Source organism: Portunus trituberculatus, chromosome 40 (genome assembly GCF_017591435.1).
Source record: "Portunus trituberculatus isolate SZX2019 chromosome 40, ASM1759143v1, whole genome shotgun sequence".
NCBI classification, from domain to species: Eukaryota; Metazoa; Arthropoda; class Malacostraca; order Decapoda; family Portunidae; genus Portunus; species Portunus trituberculatus.
In genome coordinates this window covers 25,949,313-25,971,415 of record NC_059294.1, presented here as the reverse complement: position 1 = coordinate 25,971,415, position 22,103 = coordinate 25,949,313, and the positions used below count along the sequence as shown (strand labels likewise).

At 36.9% G+C, this 22,103-nt stretch overlaps 1 protein-coding gene across 2 annotated transcripts in view; it reads left to right on the top strand.

The window, feature by feature from the left end:
* Nucleotides 1-5,601: 5,601 nt before the first annotated feature.
* The window catches only part of LOC123516282, an 81,629-nt gene continuing 65,127 nt past the window's right edge, over nucleotides 5,602-22,103 (top strand). The window contains exons 1-2 of one of the 2 annotated variants that reach the window (XM_045275543.1): nucleotides 5,602-5,729; nucleotides 18,051-18,168. In XM_045275543.1, coding sequence (XP_045131478.1) covers nucleotides 5,726-5,729; nucleotides 18,051-18,168 — 122 coding nt within the window. In that variant the 5' untranslated portion in view covers nucleotides 5,602-5,725. Of the gene's footprint in view, nucleotides 5,730-5,808; nucleotides 5,883-18,050; nucleotides 18,169-22,103 lie in introns of those variants that run through there. The other variant, XM_045275544.1, reaches the window with a different exon arrangement.

Below are 22,103 nucleotides of genomic sequence, written 5' to 3'. Positions count from 1 at the left end.
AAAAGCTTTTTTGACGTCTTTTGTCACTAGAGCAGATCTAAAATAGAGCGAGTTTGCATCTAAATATGTGATGATACTATTCAGGGCATCCTCAGTTGAGGCATTACTTCGAAAGCCAAATTGCTGGGGGGCCAGCATTTCGTTACTTTCGAGGTGTGTTCTTAGTCTCTGATTGATTAACCGCTCGAAGGTTTTTCCGAGTATTTCCAACAAGCTTATGGGACGATAATTTTCAAGGAGATGTAGATCTTTGCCGGGCTTCGGGATGAGTGTTATATTTGAAATTTTGAATGGCTTTGGGAAATACCCGGAGGAGAGGGAGGCATTGAAGATTTTGTGATGCTGGTTATGATCTCTGGGGGAAGGTTTTTAATCATTGGCCAGGTTATGCCTGTTGGGCCGGGGGCGCGTTTTGGGGTGTACCTGAGCATCTTGGAGACATCCTCCTCCTCAAAGGGTGTTGTGAGATAGTGATGGGGGTCTAAGCGTGTTAACTGTGTTGTGTTGTGAGATAGTGTGTTTTCTAAGTGTTGCTGTACGTGTGTTGTGATGTTGTTAATGTGGGCGACGCTGGGCCCGTGGGCAGGGAGAGGGTGATGGTGGAAGATATCTTGCCAGTGTCTTTTGAATATGTCGGCTACCTGGGCTGGGTCCGAGATGCGCACACCGTCCACTAGGAGATACTCGAATCTCTCCCGCTGGCATCCCCTCAGCCTGTGCACCATGCGCCAGAACTGACCGGGATTGCGGCAGCGGGATCCGTCCAAACGGGAGACTATAGCTCTCCAGTGAGCGCCGTGGTCATCCAGCAAGCTGTTGATGATGTGTCTTCGGAGGATGTGTAGGTCTCTGTGTATGGGTATGTGGTTATGAATGTTTTGAAGAAAGCGTGTTTTGTAGCATGTTTGCAGTCTTTGTGTTCTGATGGAGGGTCTGAAGTCTATGTGGATCTTGTGGTGTTTTCGGGGGATATGTCTGTTGGCTGATGTTATAATGTCGTTGTGAAGTCGCTCAAGGGCCCTGTCTATGTGTGTGTGTGGTAGGCCCTCGAGGTGTGGTGTTTGATGTATTTCTGCCAGCGTTTCCTTGAAATTTTCCCAGTCTGTGGAGCCGTAGTCGAGGCATGGGGGAAGGAACAGATATGGGGTTGGAGGATATTTTAAGGATGAGGGGAACGTGGTCGGAGCCGCAGAGTGGTCCGTGGGAGATGTGGTGATGGAAGGGTAAGGATTGGCGGTTGGAAAGGATAAGGTCGGGTCTGCCAGCTCCCGGTGGGAGAAACAGGTAGGGAAATCTGGGCCAAGGAAGCGGAGACGTTTGATTTGTGTGAGTTGTACGAGTTCTTGTCCATGTCTGTTATTTTTGTTGTGGTGGAAGGCTGTGTGTTTAGCGTTAAAGTCTGCTAGAATGTAGACTGGAATGTGTGTGTTGTTAAAAAGATTTGTTAAACTATTGAGAGGGAGCCCAGTGTCTGGTCTGCAGTATGTGGTGGCAACTAGGAATTGCCCATGTTGTGTGTGGATTTTTGTTGCGAGGAAGTGTTCTGACGGCCAGTCAGTTATGTGTAGGTGTTTTATGGTGCTTTTGACCATGATAGCTACGCCGTCATGGGCCGTTCCTACCGTGTAGCGTGTGTTGTAGCCGTAGAGTTTGATGGGATTGCGTGGAAGACCAGTGTCGTTGAGGAGAACAATGTCTGGATCGATAGAGCGAATGACTTCTGAAATAAGGTGTCTGTTATTCCAGAAGCCGCGACAGTTTAATTGAATGATTGTTATCATCTTTTATATGTTTTTCTTCCCCTTAACGCGGTACGTGTAGCAGGAGGAGAAGGTTGGGGTGGAGTGAGGAGGTGTCGCTTTGTGTCGTTGTTGTGGGTTTTTTTTTTTTTTTTTGTGGTGGTGGTGGCGGTGTTGGTTACGGTGGTGGAACCAGGTTTGGGTGGTGAGGGCATCTGGGGTTGCGGTTCCCCAGGTGTTTCCTCAGGAAGAGCGAGAGCAGGGCTAATGTCACCAGAGGAGGATGATTCCTGTGGTAGGAGTGTGGGGGCTGGAGGAGCTTGTGTCTCCTGTTCAGCATGTTTTTCTTGGTAGTGTTGTTGGTTGTTTTGAATGTATTGTTGTGGGAAGGATATTGTAGGGCAGCCGTTTAGTTGTAGGAGTGAGTTCATTGTTTCTGTTTGTTTCTTCAGGTCACCAAAAGAGGTTTGGATTGAATATTTAATGATTATGTCTGCGAGTAGGAGTTTTTCAGCGTTATTTTTTTGTGGTGTTTGTGCGGGTGTTGGAGTGGCTAGTGTGGCTGGGGTGGCTGATGTGGTGGCTTTGGCATAAGAGACTGTCTGTGTGGCGGGTGTAAAGGAGTTTTGTTGTTTCTGCTGCTCTCGTTTTATTAGGCATTTGAACGACACGGCTGTGTGTTCGCCATCGCAATTAATGCATTTGAGTGTTGTTACCTGGCAGTTTCTGTAATCGTGGCCCTGAGCTGCACACTTAGAGCACGATTGTTCGGTTTCTTTGCACTGGTTCGTGCGGTGAGTGTATTTGTAGCATTTGTAGCATTGTGTGACAGGTAAGTATTCTTCGATGTTTATGTTGTATTGTGGAATTATTTGTGATGCCCTTGTTTTTGTCAAAGGCTTTGATACCCTTGTTTTTATGGCCTGTAAGCCGTGTCACAGTCCTGCAGGGCACACACTTGCCCACTATGTCATGGAGTGTCCCTTGCTGGTGCATTTCCGCCCACAGGGGAACTGGGACCTGCCACCAATGATAAGCTGGTTCTTCAACAATGACATCATCCCTGCCATCCTCAAGGATTTCCCACTTTTTGCTCCACCTTTGTAAATAATGTAAATATACTTAAGGTTATTTATTTTTGTACTGCAATACATTAGTTTTCTATGAACATTTGTTTGGGGGATGGGTGGCAGGCTCCTCCCATCTCCTTTGTTGTACTTTTTTTTCAACAATAAACTTATCAAATCAAATAAAATCTGATCACGTTTTTTTAATTCACTCTCTACTGTTTATTTATTTATTATTTTAATACAGTAACGATTAACAAATAAATCCTTATCTACAGCATATTCTAAATCTAATCACTATAATCTTCGTGTTCACTCCACAATGTTTTTTTCTTGTATTATTATTATTATTATTAATAATATTATTATTATTATTGTTATTGTTATTATTATTGTTATTATTATTATTATTATTATTATTATTATTATTATTATTATTATCATTATTATTATTATTATTATTATTATTATTATTATTATTGTTATATTATTATTATTATTATTATTATAATTATTATTATTATTATTATTGTTATCATCATCATCATCATTATTATTATCATTGTTATTATTGTTTTTGTTGTTGTTATTATTACATGCGAAGAGTACTCCATACAGGGGTGGATTAGGCCCTTGTACAGAGTTAGCAGTTAGAGGGGTGGAGACGCCGCAGAGCGCCTAACTTCATAGAAGCTGTGAAGATTCAGTTAAGGTTATGAGTAAAGGACCGACCGAGGATTTTCAGTATAGAAGATGGGGACAGCTGCATGAGTGTCATTGAAGAAAAGGTGATAGTTGTCTGGAAGGTTGTGTCGAGTTAATAGATGGAGGAATTGAGTTTTTGAGGCATTGAAAACTAGTAGTAGATATTCTCTACCCCAATCGGAAATCTTAGAAAGATCAGAAGGCAGACGTTCTGTGACGTTCCTGCGTGATCTGTTGGCTTTCTGAAAGGATGTGGAAAGATGTGAGGTGATATCATCAGCGTAGGAGTGGATAGGACAAGAAGTTTAGTTAAGATCATTAATGAACAATTGAAAGAGAGTGGGTGAAAGGACAGAACCCTGAAGAACACCACTATTAATAGATTCAGGAAAACAATGGCCGTCTACCACACCAGCAATAGAACGGTCAGAAAGGAGACGAGATAAAGTTGCAGAAAGAAGGAAAGAAACAGTAGGAGGGCAGTTTGGAAATAAAAGCTTTATGCCAGACACTATCAAAAGCTTTCGATATGTCTAATACAACAGCAAAAGTTTCACAGAAATCTCTAAATGAGGATGACCAAGACTCAGTAAGGAAAGCCAAAAGATCACCTGGCGATCATATAGATTGTGAAGTGTCAGATGTTTAAGAATTTTCCTATTCAGAATAGATTAAAAAACTTTAGATAAGCAAGAGATTGAATCTATAGGGCGGCAGTTAGAGGGATTAAAACAGTCACCCTTTTTAGAAACGGGCAAGTTTCCAGCAAGAAGGAAAGGTAGAAGTTGACAAAGTTGAATGAGTTTGGCCAGGCAAGGTGCAAGCACGGAAGCACAGTTTTTTTAGAACAATAGGAGGGAGATCATCAGGTCCATAAGCCTTCCAAGGGTTTAGGTCAGCGAGGGCATGGAAAACATCACTACGAAGAATTTTGATTGAAGACATGGAATAATCAGGGGGAAGAGAGGAGGGAGTTGCAAGCCCATAATCATCCAAGGTGGAGTTGTTAGCAAAGGTTTGAGAGAAGAGTTCAGCTTCAGAGACAGAAGAGATGGCAGTGGTGTCATCAGAATGAAATAAAGGAGGGAAAGATGAAGAAGTAAAGTTGTTGGTGTTTTTGGCAAGATGCCAGAAATCTTCGGGGGAGTTTGAGTTTGAAAGATTTTTACGTTTTCTATTTATGAAGGAGTATTTGGCAAGTTAATTTTGAAGAACAGACCTGGCATAATTCCGGGCAGATATATAAACTACACATCTGATATCTTGCTAAAACAGCTTCTGTGAAGTTAGGCGCTCTGCGGCGTCTCCGCCCCTCCAACTGCTAACTCTGTACAAGGGCCTTGTCCACCCCTGTATGGAGTACTCTTCGCATGTTTGAGGGGTTCCATTCACACAGTTTTATTAGATAAGGTAGAATCAAAAGCTTTTCGTCTCACCAACTACCCTCACCTGACTGACTGTCTTCAGCCTCTTTCTCACCACCGAAATGTTGCATTGAATTCTTTCTATCTTTTATCGCTATTTTCATGGTAACTGTTCTACTGATCTCGCTTACTGCATGCCTCCCTTCTGCGGCCTCGCTGCACAAGGCTTTCTTCTTCCTCTCATCCCTTTTCTGCCCAAGTCTCTAACGCAAGAGTTAACCAGTATTCTCAATCTTTCATACCTTTCACTGGTAAACTGACTAAACTCTGGAACTCCCTGCCTGCTTCTGTATTTCCGTCTTCCTACGACTTTTTTAAGAGAGAGGTGTCAAGACATTTGCTCCCTAATTTTAGATAACCCTTCTTATGTTTTAGAAAATCAGCAACAAGTGGGCCTTTTTTTTTTTAACAATGTGTTACCAATGGTTGGCGTTCTCTCAAAAAAAAAAAAAAAAAAACTACTCAGTGTGTATATATATTCAGTAATTTCAGTTCTTGTATCCACATACATATACCGGTATCTCGTACCAACTATCTTTGCACTCAACCCAAATGTTTTCATACTGTACTTAGCTAGTATATAATTTTCTTTATTTATTGCAAGATTTGGGTTTTTTCGCACATATTGCACAATGAACTGTTCGAAACTGCCTCCCAGCTCCAACCTCTGTGTTTGTTATGGTGCCAGATGCGCGGTGACGCTAATAAACACATCAGCTGTTTGACTCATAGTTCGGGTTTTTGTTTTCACGTGTTCGTTTAAGGACATTCAGCTGTTCAACGTTCAGCTATGGGTAAGAATTAGTTATATCATGGTCCTTCCTCCCTCTTCCCTTCCAGAATAGTAGACCCTTGAGGGAGACAGGAAATGTGTAATAAGGGAGGAAGTGCACCCTTTGTCTGACCATTAGCACAAATTTCCTCCTTTCTTATCTGGCCCGGGATGGGTAAGTGGCATCAGACTTCTAGCGTGGTGTGCCTTATTAAAGTCTGCATGTCATTTAGGTGATACTATAGAACGTGTTGGAAGTTATTGAGATGCTGTAGGCCTAATTGTGTGGGCACTCTCTTAAAGAATACATCCCGCCCACTCTTTTTTCTGGCTAGCCCCTTTGCAGCTCCTCCACCCAGCTGATTTGACGTCACATATGTGAAACCACGCTATTGGTTAACAAGGGAAAGAGAGAGATAATAAATGGAGGAAGTGGGGATTAAAACAGGATATAAAGAAAAATGGATAATAAATGGAGGAAACGATAATAAACAGGATAGATAGGAACAACACAAGTGACAAAAAGAAAAATGGGTAATTCTATACAATACATCCGTCCCCCTATTCTCTACCCACACCCTCCCCTAACCCCTCCAACAAGCTTGGGGGCCTTGATGTTTTGGTGGGGGAAGCCAAAATAGGCGAAATAAGGGGGGTCGAAAAAATCTAAGGACAAAAACCGCCGTTTTCAAGGAAAATTTGAAAACAAAAAATTCAAGAATAATTTTTCCTTAAATTATCCCTCCTCAGTCCCAGCAAGCTTGGGGGCCTGTGGGGAATTGGGGGTTTTAGGGGAGGAGGCATATTTGAGTGATATATGGACTGAAAAATCTAGGTAAATTTCCCCAAATGTTAAAAAATATCCCTAAATATAGGGAAGTTTTACATAACACAACCCCCCTACAACACTAACCTAACCCTAACATAAACCTAACCTAACCTAACCCGGATCCCCCCCTACAACACTAACATAATCCTAACCTAATGTATCCTTACTTTGGGGCAGCTTCCCTCCCCCCACACTGGTTCTCTTATAGCTTCACACAATATGCCCTACCTCTACCAATACCCCTCCTCACAATACCTTAACGAAAGGATGAAGATCCTGGCTGGTCCTCATCTCCAATGTACGCTGACTTGCATCGCAGGAGCGATGATTTCCCAGTAATCAAATTCGCAACCTTTACAACTAATGTCACTGGTGGTCATGGCTGCACTGTGCACACAGATGTCTCTGTGCACCTGTCTGCCCAGCTGTGCCCCACCTACAAATACACATAGCAAATTCCCATTGGCGCAGCTCGTGGTGTTAAGAGGTGGTGGCACGTCATTGGACAAAAGAACTATAGACACAATCCTATTCACCAGTTACCCACAAACCCCAGCTAGAAACAAATGCAAGTCAGTGTACTGCTCATTTCCGAGTGTGATGGAGCTCCGTGGGACTTAGATTCTGTGCGGTATAGAAACCTTTCCGTCCCATTTATAGCCACCATAGACACGGCCCCACCAAAACTTTTGTGTTTACTACAAGCCAACATAGTCCTCTACAAAATATGTGAATTCCATTATTGTAAGTGACACGGACATATTAGAAAGATTTTCCGAAAAAATGGATTACGAGTAGTGAAATAGGAGGAAATGGGAATGAAAATATGATTATGAATAAGGAAATAGGAGGAAATGATAATACAAAACAGTGGATAGAAAGGAAATGGATAATGAACAAGGGAAGAGGATAACGAATAAGGGAATAAGAGGAAATAGTAATGAGGATGATAATGAATAAGGGAATAGGAGGAAATGGTAATGAGAATATGATAAGGAATAAGAGAATAGGAGGAAATGGCAATAAAACAGTAGATAGAAAAAAAATGGTAACAAATAGAGGAAGAGGATAATAAATAAGAAAGAAAACAAGAGAAAGGATGAATGAGAGTAAAACTTAAAGAGATAAATGTAACAAAAATTATAAATGGAGGATATTAGGAAGTACTTTTATGTAGCAAGATGGCAACATAAAACACAATTTTTCTTAATTCTTCTTGTGCTGCTTGGTTGTTAGGTTGTATGGAATCTCCCTCTTCATTACATACTGATCTAAAGCTCTCGTTCATAAGTTAACTCATTTCTTCTGTTGCTACATATGTCCTATTTCCTTTAATTAATTAACTTAGTGATGATCTCTCTGTTTGTCATTTTTCCATTTATATACAGATAACCCCCATTTAACGAAGGTTCACACAACGAAATTTCACTACAACGAAGGTTTCATTTTACTACCATCTGCTCGTTTAACGAACATCAAACTCGCTTTAACGAAGTTTTATCCAGGTAATTTTTTCCAAATTTGAAAGCCCCACCGTATCATGCAAGCTGACAGCTTTTAAATACACCAGGAGCTGCTGGTACTAAGGCCTGCCTCAGGAGAAGTCCTAAGACACCTGTAGAATAAAGATCAAGATTAAGCCTGTCATGGACAACACAGGCACTGCCGATACAAAGGCCTGACTCAGAAGAAATTTTGCATCACATGTAGCATCAAGATCAAGATCAAGAACACGTGCACCACTCACTCCCCAGTCAAAACATAACAGCGTCACCAGCAGCTCATCTTCCCTAGTTCAACTTACCACCTAAACGCCCTGCAATGTGGCCTAACGTTCCTAAGAAGACCAGGAAGTGTCTTACTCTTGAAGTAAAGCTGGGTATTATTCACAGACAAGAGAGAGGCCAGAAAACTAATAACATTGCTCGCCACCATCTTGACTCCATCTACTGTCCACTATTTTCAAGTCAGCAGACTCTATTAAGAAGGCTGGTGAGACAGCATCTTCCTTGAAAGCTAAAGAACCACCTGAACTTGTGACTCTACAATGGATAAAATGGAAAGCCTTGTGGAAATGTGGTACATAAGTTTTGTATGCGGTACCATGATGCGCACTTTGTTTACATTCCACAGGTTGCTGGTTAGTGTCTTTCCCGTTTCACTCTCCCTCCCTTCATAAAGTTAAGATCATCAACATTATAAAGTTACGTACATACATACATTAGTGTACATTATAATGACTTAAATTAAACTACCTAAATGTTTAACTTCATAATTTTTACTTTCATTAAACCTTTCACTGTACTATGATGCACTCTTGCTTTGCTTACTCTCAATGGAAGTTCAAATCAAGGGTTAAACTTGTTATAATTGGTTCCCTTAACGAAGTTTCGCTTGAAGTGTTTTTTAGGAACGTAACCCCTTCGTTAAGCGGGGGTAGCCTGTATATATATATATATATATATATATATATATATATATATATATATATATATATATATATATATATATATATATATATATATATATATATATATATATATATATATATATATATATATATATATATATATATATATATATATATATATATATATATATATATATATATATATATATATATATATATATATATATATATATATATATATATATATATATATATATATATATATATATATATATATATATATATATATATATATATATATATATATATATATATATATATATATATATATATATATATATATATATATATATATATATATATATATATATATATATATATATATATATATATATATATATATATATATATATATATATATATATATATATATATATATATATATATATATATATATATATATATATATATATATATATATATATATATATATATATATATATATATATATATATATATATATATATATATATATATATATATATATATATATATATATATATATATATATATATATATATATATATATATATATATATATATATATATATATATATATATATATATATATATATATATATATATATATATATATATATATATATATATATATATATATATATATATATATATATATATATATATATATATATATATATATATATATATATATATATATATATATATATATATATATATATATATATATATATATATATATATATATATATATATATATATATATATATATATATATATATATATATATATATATATATATATATATATATATATATATATATATATATATATATATATATATATATATATATATATATATATATATATATATATATATATATATATATATATATATATATATATATATATATATATATATATATATATATATATATATATATATATATATATATATATATATATATATATATATATATATATATATATATATATATATATATATATATATATATATATATATATATATATATATATATATATATATATATATATATATATATATATATATATATATATATATATATATATATATATATATATATATATATATATATATATATATATATATATATATATATATATATATATATATATATATATATATATATATATATATATATATATATATATATATATATATATATATATATATATATATATATATATATATATATATATATATATATATATATATATATATATATATATATATATATATATATATATATATATATATATATACATACAGGTAGTCCTCAGGTTACGACGGTCATGACTTATGACGTTTTGTGGTTACGAACGCGCCCATAAAAACATTAAAAATAATATTAGGCATCATTCCGTCTTACGTGGTTTAGCATCGTAAGCAACGTAAACAAACACGAACTAGTTTCGGGTACACGGCAGAAGAATACGCTTTGTTGTGGTTGTAGGGCGAGGAAGACGGCATCTCAAGTCTCTGTACATATGCCATTTTGGTTGTTAGCATCGTCTCTCTCTCTCTCTCTCTCTCTCTCTCTCTCTCTCTCTCTCTCTCTCTCTCTCTCTCTCTCTCTCTCTCTCTCTCTCTCTCTCTCTCTCTCTCTCTCTCTCTCTCTCTTGGTTATGGCTCCCAAGCGTAAGGCAGACTCTTCTGATGGTAGTGCATCAAAGAAGAGAAAGGCCATCACCATGGAAGTTAAAGTGGACATTATAAAGAGATCACAAAAGGGAGAAACACCAACAAACATTGGCCGGTCGCTTTTTTAGTCGCTCCACTGTGGCTACCATCATCAAAGATAAAGAGCGCATTATGGAACATGTGAAAGGATCTGCTCCTATGAAAGTGACAGTGATAACCAAGCAGCGTAGTGGTCTAATTATTGAGATGGAAAGATTATTGGTGCTTTGGTTGGAAGAACAAAATCAACGGCGTATTCCAGTGAGCCTTATGGTGATTCAGGAGAAGGCGAAAAGATTGTTTGAGGCACTGAAAGAAGAAAAGGGGGAAGTAAGTGAAAGTGAAGAGTTTGTGGCTAGTAGGGGTTGGTTTATGCGATTTAAGGCTCGAGCCAATTACCATAACCTTAAAGTGCAAGGTGAAGCTGCTAGTGGTGATGAGAAAGCAGCAAGTGAATTTCCTAAAGCATTGGCTTAGATAATTACGTGAGGGGGGTTATTCTGCTCATCAAGTGTTCAATGTGGATGAGACAGGCTTATTTTGGAAGCGTATGCCTGACTGCACTTACATCACCAAGGAGAAGTCAGCACCAGGTCATAAAGCCAGCAAGGACAGGCTAACTTTACTTTTTGGGGGAAATGCTGCTGGCGACTTCAAACTGAAGCCCTTGCTTGTGTATCAGGCTGAAAATCCATGGGTACTCAAGGGCATTCGGAAGAGTCAGCTACCAGTCATTTGGAAGGCAAATAAGAAGGCATGGGTGACACTTGTGGTGTTTCAGGACTGGTTCATCAACTATTTTGTGCCAAGTGTGGAGTGGTATTTGGCCTCCAAGGGTATCCCTTTTAAGGTGTTGCTAGTGCTGGACAATGCCCCTGGACACCCTGCCCACCTGGGAGACTTTAACCCTAATGTCAAGGTGGTTTACCTTCCACCTAATACCATGGCCCTGTTACAGCCTATGGACCAAGGAGTGATAGCTTCGTTCAAGGCCTACTACCTCCAAAGGACAATTGCTATGGCTTTACAGGCAACTGAAACCAAAAAGAATTTGACCCTAAAAAACTTTTGGAAACCCTACAACATCCTTGATGCCGTTAAGAACATTGCTGATTCCTGGGAGGAGGTTAAGCAAACAAACATGAATGGTGTTTGGAAAAACTGGGGTTGCCGGTATATGTTTGTTTTGTGCAATTTACACATTATGTGATCACTTCAGGAATGTATCCATGCTATCACGCACCCATCATTAAAAAAACTCCTAGGTTATGATGTCACATGATAGTTGAGTTTCTCTCCATACTTTTATTGAGAAATAGTTCTTCACATATTTCCCTAATCTACCTATCCACCTTAGCTCCTACTTGTCCACAAAGAGGTACTGTATTTGATGGCATATAGGATGCACCAGTTTCTCAAAATTTTGGCTAGAAAGAAATCACCCTGCCCCTAATATACAAAGTTGAGACCTACCTCCATGACACTCACACTTATATTCCTATCAGTACTTTTACCTACCCTAAGTGCATGCATCAATATTTTATTGCTGATATTATTGTCATTACCAGTGTTATTACTGTAAAAATGAATTATCAGAAAAATTAAAAGCAATCTAAGCTATGAATCTGTGACACATCTTTATAAATATCAGCTTATGGGCGCTCTGATTTGATGCCATCTGACATCAACACTACTTCTTCACCCATCTTATATGACCCTCTTGGCCGTCTTCCACTCTTCCCATCTCCATCACATGACTTTTGCTCAGATTAAATTCCATTTCCCACCTCTTGCTCTACTCCCAAATCTTATCTAGATCTGCCTGTAAAATTTCACAATCTTCTTCACTCTTCACACACCTACACAACTTCGCATCATCCGCAAACAAATTAATATAACTGTTTACTCCCTCTGGCATGTCATTAATATATACAAGGAAAAGTATTGGTGCCAGCACTGAACCTTGTGGGACTCCACTCTCCACCACCAACCAGTCCGACTTTGCATCCCTTATTACCGTTCTCATCTCCTCCATCTCAAGTAGTTTTCCATCCACTTTAACACTTTTCCTTTCAGTCCTCCATAAATCTCTAATTTCCATAGCAGTCTCATGTGAGGTACCTTGTCAAAAGCTTTCTTTAAATCCAAATATACACAGTCCATCCATCCTCTCTCTCTTGTATTTTGTCAACCACTCTTGAATAAAAGCTCAGTAGATTTGTTACACATGACCTCCCTTTCCTAAAGCCAAATTGATGATCCGATAATAACTTATGATCCTCCAGGAACCGTATCCAATATTTCTTTATCACCCTCTCACAAATCTTACCGACCACACTTGTTAGAGACACAGGTCTATAGTTAAGAGGCTCTTCCTTACTGCCTCCCTTATAAATGGGCACCACTTCAGCTCTTTTCCACTCTACTGGTACTTCCCTGTTTCTAATGAGCACCTTATAATATCATATAATGGATCAATCAATTCTTCTCTACATTCCTTCAATAATTTTCCTGAAACTTCATCTGGTCCCATCGCTTTATCATCTTTAAGTTCCTCCAACATTTTATATAACTCCTTTTAGGTATCTTAATGTCATCCATGTGCACATTTCCTTCTACATTCTGAGGCTTTACAAACATTGTTTCTTTAGTAAATACTTGCTGAAACCTATTATTTAGCAATTCTGCAATATTCTTAGGGTCATCTACTATCCCTTGCTCTCCTTTTAATCTTTCAATGGACTGTCTCATTTTAAGTTTACCATTTATGAACCTGTAAAACAATTTTGGATGTTCCTTACTCTTGTCTACAATATCTTTTTCAAATTTTCTTTCTTCCTCCCTCCTTACCCTCACATACTCATTTCTCGCCACTCTATAATTCTCCTTATTTAGTATATTCCTGCTCTTTTCCATCTTTTCCAAGCCACATCTCTTTTCCTTAGCCTTAACACAAGTTGCATTAAACCAATCCTTTCTTCCTTCCTCTCTCGGTTTATACTTTGGTACAAATTTCATAACTCCTTCTTTATAATATTTCATAAAAATCTCATATTTTTTTGCACTTCTCTGATTTGTAACATCTCCCAATCTAATTTTCTGAAATAATTTTTCAAACTTTCTGTGTCCATCTTTCTATAATTCAATCTACCACTCCTGTATGTCTCGTCTTTCCTTCGCTGTGTTGTTGCTATCTGCATTTCCATAACCACATGATCACTCTTTCCCAAAGGACATTTGTATTGTATATCTCCACATAGGTACACTTCTCTTGTTAACACCAAATCCAGTCTAGCCGGTTCATCATCTCCTCTATATCTAGTATTTTCCTTCACCCTCTGTTCCATCATATTTTCCATCATTAGATTAAGAAATCTCTCTCCCATGCTTCCTCTCCAACACCACTTACTAGATTTTCCCAATCCACCTCCTTACAATTAAAATCTCCTACTAGTATCACCTTTCTTTTTCCAGATAATACACTTTCCAAACTCTGTAAAGTATCCTTGATCATATTGTCGTATTCCTTAATGTCCAAGAATTTGTTTTAGGAGGTACATAGGTCACCATGATTATTAATTCTTTTCCATCACTTTTTATCCTTATGCTTATCACTTCTGCGTTGTTCTTCCCATACCAAACCTTATCCACATTTCTTTCTTTCTTCGTCATAATCATAACTCCTCCTCCACCTTTACTCTCTATCCTTTCTCCATATATTATATTTATTATCCAAATTTACCTTTGTTTTTTCATGTAATTTTGTCTCAGTCAAACACACTATGTCAGGCTTCTCCACCATCATATAGTCTTGCAATTCCAATCTACTTGACAGTATCCCATCTATATTAGTATACATTACGGTCCACCCACTGCTCCCTCTAGGGGTTCCTCCGCATTCCTTCTTTCCACATACCACTTTCTGACTCTCTCTCCTATAACTCTCCAAAAAAAACTTTTCTCTTTCTTCTTCAGACCGTTCATCATTTTTCCTTGTGTGTGTGTGTGTGTGTGTGTGTGTGTGTGTGTGTGTGTGTTTATTTACCTAATTGTATTTACCTAGTTGTAGTTTTACAGGGCCTGGGCTTTATGCTCGTGTGGCCCCGTCTCCATATCTACACGTATCCAATTTTTCTTTAACCCGTAAACTGCGCCAGACATCTTAAGATACTATGTGACCAACTGCGCTAGTCATCTTAAGATGACAGGTTTTCTAAGCTGTATTTCAAAAGTTCCTGCACAGCCACCGTAAAATCCAATGAACATCATGTGACAACATCATCCCTCTTTCGCTTCAAGCGGCTTCATATAGGCATTATTATCTCAGTCAGCCTTAGGCAGTCATGGAAGACGGTAATTCATGATCATCTTCCAATGCTGGCCAGCCTCCTGGCTCCCACATTCTTGGCCATGGGGGAGGCAGAAGATGTCGTAAAAAGGAGGAGATAGTAAAAAGAAAGCTTGCACTAGGCCCTGATGATGTAGATTATTTACAGTAATCAACTTCTGGTACTGTGAGAAAGCCCAAGAGATGCCGTAAACACCCTCCTGCCTCTCAAGGTCACGAGCGCACTGAAGAATGTCAAGAACCAATGTGTGCTGTACTTTGTTTCACTGAGTATCACACACTGAAACAATACTGAATAACACCTTGCTGCAAACTATAAATAGTTTCGGATAAAGGGAGAAAAAATCAAACATGATTGGGAAGTGCAGTATGATCTCTTTGCCACCCTCCTGGCTCACCTGTCACTGGCCCCCACTTCCCAAAGAACTTCAGCCAGCCATCACTGCCACACAATGTAATTTTTTTCATTTTTTGTTTCACTTTTCAGTGCTCTACTTGTCTGTCTCCTTTGAGTTTCATAAGATCAAAGATAGTTTTCAAGCAAGTTGATTTTTTGCTATTTTTTGCGCACCCTGCAGCTGTCCTAAAATCATAATTGCGCAGTTTAAGGGTTAAAACTATCTACACTCTTTGCTGACACCATTTCCTCCCTCAAACTGTTCCAAGTCTCAACACATCTCTGCGGGAAACTAAATTTTTTAACATCTCTCAGACATCTTCCCTTCCTCAGTTTCTTACTATGCGATCTTGTGCTTCTAATGTCATATTCTTCTCTCAGGATTAGTTTCTCATTATCCACTTGATCCATTCTGTTAATCAATTTATAAACTTTATCAGATCCCCTCTCTTCTCTGTTCCAGGGTTGGTAGATCCATAGCTTTTAGTCTCTCCTCATATGTTATCCCTTTAAATTCTGGAACCATTCTTGTAGCCATTTTTTGCAGTCTCTCCAATTTCCTTATGTGTTTCTTTTTAAGGGGGGTCCACACAACTGCATATTCCAATCTAGGTCTTATTTTAGTACTTATCAATTTCTTCATCATTTCTTTGTCCATATAGTGAATAGTGAAATGCTAATCCAATGTTCCTTAGCAAATTATGTCTCTGAAAATTCTATCAATATGGCTTACCGGTTGATTGTTTTCTTCCACTGTGACTCCCAAGTCCTTTTCCTTTTTTACTTTTTCTAGTTCTACTCCATCTCCCATCGTATAGATTCCCACTGGTCATCTTTCACTCTTTCCTATTTCCATGTCCACATTGAATTCCATCTCCCATTTTTTACTCCATTTCCAGATCTTGTTTAAGTCTTCCTGCAGTATTTCACAATCCTCTTTTTGCTTTATAACTCTGCTCTGTGTGTGTGTGTATTTACCTAGTTGTAGTTTTACAGGGACTGGGCTTTACACTTGTCTCCATATCTACATTTATGGAATTTTTCTTTAAAACTATGCACACTCATTGCTGACACCACTTCTCTCAAACTTTTCCAAGTCTCAACACATCTTTGCGGGAAACTATATTTTTTAACATCTCTCAGACATCTTCCCTTCCTCAGTTTTTTACTATGTGATCTTGTATTTACCTATTTGTATTTACGTAGCTGTGTCTTACAGGAAAAGAGCTATGCTGGTGCTGTCCTGTCTCCATATCTCTAGTCATCCAGTTTAGCCTTAAAATCATGAATATTTCTTGGTTGAACCACCTTTTCATCCAACTTGTTTCATATTTTTATGCTTCTGTTTGGAAAACTGTATTTCTTAATGTCTCTTCTGCATTTTTTTTTTTATTTCATGACATGTCCCCTTGTATTTCATGAGTTCCACATTAATAATGAAAATTTGTCTTACCAAGAATATATGAACTAAAGCTTTAATATACCGTATTTGATGGCATATAGGACACACCTTTTTCCCAAAATTTTGGCTCTAAAAATTGCCCTGCATCTAATATGTGAAGTTGAGACTTTCTGTAGCCTTATCTTCTCCCTTACGCTTACTAACCTAGCTTACCATCAGTACCTCTATCTTCCCTAACTGCATGTATCATTATTTTATTGCTGGTATTGCTATTACTTTAAAAACTAATTTTTGTAAAAATGAGGCTGTGATGCATGTCTATAAATATCAGCTGATCAGTTGGAGCCCTGACTCACTGCCATATGACGGTGATGAGTGACAACAACATTATTCATGATCATAAAGGAGATAGTGAAAAAAAGAAGAGAATAGATAAAAGTTGCTTGCTTTGGATTCCTGATCCCAGATATAGGCTTAGAATGCTGATGAAGGTATTTAAAGATTTATTTACCCCTAATGCAGTTTAATCTTGATTTTTATTTTGCATGTATATTTTGGGGGGTTGAGCTTTACAATCACTGCTCCAAACCAGTCTGTATGACAATTTATCACAACACAGTATGCATAACATATTTACCATGGGGGTAGAGTTTTGGTAAGCCCTCTGCCTAACAAACCTAACAATGTTGAATAAATGTCAAGGTAGTACCCATTCCCTCTCTACACTGAGCCACTTCTTGACACTTTTTTGATAATGTAGTTCTCACATCACATAATTTCTGTTTATGCAATCCTGTTCATACTGATAAAGTAAAGTTAGCTTTTGTCAAACATGTATAAATTTTTGCCATGGAACCCTTGAAAGGTGTTCTTAGAACACTGGGGATCTACAGACCACAGTTTGAAAACCAATGGGTTAAGGTGAGTGTCTTTGTGGGACTGTCCATGCCCTTCAATTAGATTTGGTTAGGTTGGGCTAAATTATTTTCCCTGTGGGTGTTCAAGATTAGGTTAGGTCAGGTTTGGTCTGTGCTTCCCTTAAAAAATTCAAAACATTCATTTATCTCCAAGCTTATTGGAATATGTAAGGTAGATATTTTTCAAGAGTTGGATTAGTAGTTGTTAAGTTATTTTTATTTATTTATCTTTTTTAACCATGTATTTAATTATTTTCATTTTCCCCAATAATTTTTAGGTTGCTGCAAGTGTTGCTGTGTGGTGCTGGTTGTGGCAGTCCTTATTGTGGCAGGCAGTATGGGTCTTTTTACTGCCTTCTTCCCCTATCCAAGTCATGCATCGTGCCAAGTTGACTGGTAAGTCACAAGAAAGACGAATCCATTTAATGATTCTACTGGAGTTTTTCTGTTTTCATCTTGTTTCAATGAAAATTAGTACTGTATTTGTATTTTTTAGTTGCATTTGTTGTTATTAGTTTGACAAACCAGTTCTGTTTAGTTAGAAATGATGGTTGAAAGAGCAACACATAGGAATGGTTGATGCGTGATCCAATGTTGAAATTTCAGTTGACAACTGACTTTTTTTTAGTTAGTTAGTTAGTTATCTAAAATCATGTACAGTGGTACCTCGACTTAATGAGTTAAATTTGTTCCATGACAGAATTGTAACTCAATTTGTTTGTATGTCAAATAGATTTTTCCCATTGAAATTTTGACATTAATTATGATCTGAAAAAAATGCCAAATTCACCAGATAATTAGATTTTTCACATAGAAGGCAGTCAGCTAGAAAAAAATCTGTGATTCGTATGTATATTATCAAACCAATAAATGGAATATTAAGAAAATTTTTTTGCTGCCACCATTATAAAGAGCGCATGAAATATGGCAAACGAACAAAATACTATGCACGTCATCTCGGGTCTGGGATGTATCATCACCTTAGGGCAATTGCTTTTTTCCTCCCTGTATGATCTTACTTTATTCATTTAAGTTATACAGTTAACATACCTGTATGTTTTTGATGGCAAATCTTAGCAAAACACTGGTGAAGGTTGTCTGTTTTACACCCGGTCTCCCAATGACTTTCATGAGTTGTCACTTTCTTCTTTTGGAAATCCACCCTTTCACAACCTGGTTCTTCTTTACTGATATATTTTTGTAGTCAACCACAACACATATAAAGACAAGAGTTTTATAACTGCACAACAAACTTTATATCCTCAAATATGTTGGGTGTTTTGTAAAAGTTGGCATGCCTTTTTTTTTTTTTTTTTTTTTTTTCCTGCACAGTCTTGGCCATCACAATATCCTATCAGCATAAATTATACTTGCCTGACCTGCTTGGGGATCTGCTAGATAAAACATAAATCCCTGTGTTCTGTCAAGTGTGTATCAACAGATCCTTTAAATACTGTTAGCATAAACACTGAGGATGAATGTTTTGTAGCATTTAAGTACTGTACAAAGATATACAATTATGAGTGGGAGTTTTACAATGTGCTTCTCTAGAGAAATGTGCGAGCTTTGATCATTCCCTGAGCTCAGCACTTCGACACAGAGTTGCAACTTTGCCTCACCACGAATTTCAAAGTTGCAAAGTCAAAAGTTGTAAACATTTTGAAAAAGTCAGACTAAGCAAAGTTGCACTACCTATTTTCCAGGATTTTTGTGTGACTTTGAATAGAAATAAAGCCATTTTTTTTAAAGAAATAAAGAAATCTCATTTTCTCATATTTTAATAAATGCTTATACTTCTCTTGTAGCTAAGACAAAAAAATACTGTGAAGTGTATAATGTACAGAGGTCCTTTTTTAGTGTGCACCTTGGTTAATGTGTTTCCAGCTTTATGTGCACCCTCACTTTGTTTCTGTCACTCATACAATGCGCAAAATTTTTAACTTTATGCAAACTTGGCAGAAGAAACTTTCATTGGTGAACAAAATATATTTGCTAAAGATTATTTATATCTTCCAAAACCAATAAAGTAAATTAAAATGAATGAAGAAATTATATTTTAATGGTGTTACAGGTATAGTGAAGGACAGCAAGATTATCAAGGAATGTAAAATATTTTTGCTTCAAGAGAAACTAGACATCATAGCCATTAAGGCAGGTGAGAAGCTCCATGAAGTAAGCAGATTTTACTCTGCTAATGAGTCCACAGTGTGTAACATGGTGGAATGTAAAGATGCCATAAAGAAAGCAGTGCAGCCGACATCACCTCGTGCTAGGGATAATACTGTGAAGGCAGCTCATGACCCACAACTTCCCCTGCAAGTTCACTGTGCAGCCACTGTATGTAAGTAGGAGCTCTGTTGTGTGTGGAATAATAATGTTTTATGTTTCAGGAATGAACATTTTTGGGGCAGTTATGGAGGGGTCTCAGGGTCCTGGTCCCAATCTTATTTATAACATTGGGTTCTATTATTCGATCAGTGCATTTTCGATATAAGCGCACATTTTCTCGATCTCTTTCCCACACATTAAGGGAGGACTCCTGTAATTAGAAAAAATTATACGTGTCTGGCAACAGCAAGAACAACAACTGAAGAGTGCAAAGAAAGGTAACCATAACCTTCGTTGTCCAGCCCCACATTGGCCAGAACTTGAGGTTGACATAAAGACAGCACATTACAGGCATGCTTTGCATGCCTGTAATGTGCTGTGAGACTGCTATCAAGAATATATGCTTAAATACATGAAAAACTTTTTTTTCCTGAATCTGACCTGCTAAAATGGGGGTGTGTCTTATATGCCAGTGCGTCCTATATGTCGTCAAATATGGTAATTATTTTATTTTTATCATTTTTTTATGGTACCAATAGATTAGTTTATCTTAAAAATTAATGTTTTCTCTTGCTTATCATCTTCAGAAAATGGCTTTGAGAAAGCAGAGCTTAATAGTTGAGGGAGGTATTTAGACATTTTGGGTCGCCAACGAGAGAGCTGTCCGACCTGGGGACATATCTGGTACCCTCCCCATACTGTGAAGTAATTATTACTTGTCAGGTCCATCTTTATACCTCCGTCTCAAAATGATCTTTTGTAATAGTGTTATTGTGAGAGTTGTGTGATGTATAGTTGTTATCATGAAGGTAGTGAGAAAAAACAGTACTTGAAAAGATCATAGCAGTCTTATGATATAGAGCAGAGGTGGCCAAACTTTTCAGTGTCGGAGCCACATTAAGAAATCACAATCTTATAGAGTTGCATACTATATTTACCCAAAATTATCAGTATTTAGAATACAAACTAAACCTTGAAGTGTCCGTTATTGTGAGGCACCACTGTATCTTCAATAACTGCATCATAGCTATCCTACACACACCCATCAAAATATCCGTCTTCCAGTACATAACTTAACAATATTCCAGCATTTACTTTCTTATCTTGGCCCTAAAATATAGATTGCTTTTTCACATAAAACCTCTACCTTCAATACAATCTTTTCAAAAATTTCTTAAGAAATATATAGTAGAACAATATTAACTACATACCTAATTGTATACTTAAATTTCATTTTCAGCTGAGTACACATGCATACTGTATCAATGCATAAAAATATATAAGATAACAGCAAAAGTTTATTTAGTGTTCTTACCTTGGAGACACATTTTTGGCTAATGGTGGTAAATGGTGGAGGAGGAGGAGGGAGGGAGGAAAGGATGCAGGCACCATTCACAAATAAACATTAAGCATAAATTAAAACTGCACTTTCTTTAGACCAAAAAAAAAAGAGAAAAAAAATCAGTAAATTGTGTGAAAATGATGAAAGAACATTCACAGTCCATGAGATCCACAGGAAACACGTAGATACTGGCTCAGCTGAGGCTGGACTGATGTGCTGAGCCGTTGACTACAATGGCAACAGCCTCAAGCATGACTCGTATCTCAAAATAAAAAATTTACCAAATCATAGTTCTTACCTCAAAAAACTTGTATCTCAGGCAGCTCGTATCTCCAGGTACCTCTCTCTCTCTCTCTCTCTCTCTCTCTCTCTCTCTCTCTCTCTCTCTCTCTCTCTCTCTCTCTCTCTCTGTAGAACAGTTGCATAAAAGAATGAATAAAAAACCCATGATGCAAGTTCTTATAATAAAAAGGTTTAGTAATATTTCCCTGTACTTGCATTCTGAGAACAGCATGAAATTGAGGAAGATTTATTGTCCATACTCATTGAAAAGTACCCACTTCTTGCCTTCTGGTCTGCCTGTTACTTTCATTCACTGATATATTTTTATTTTATTATTTATTTATTTTATATACAAATAGATTTTTTATTTTATTTTATT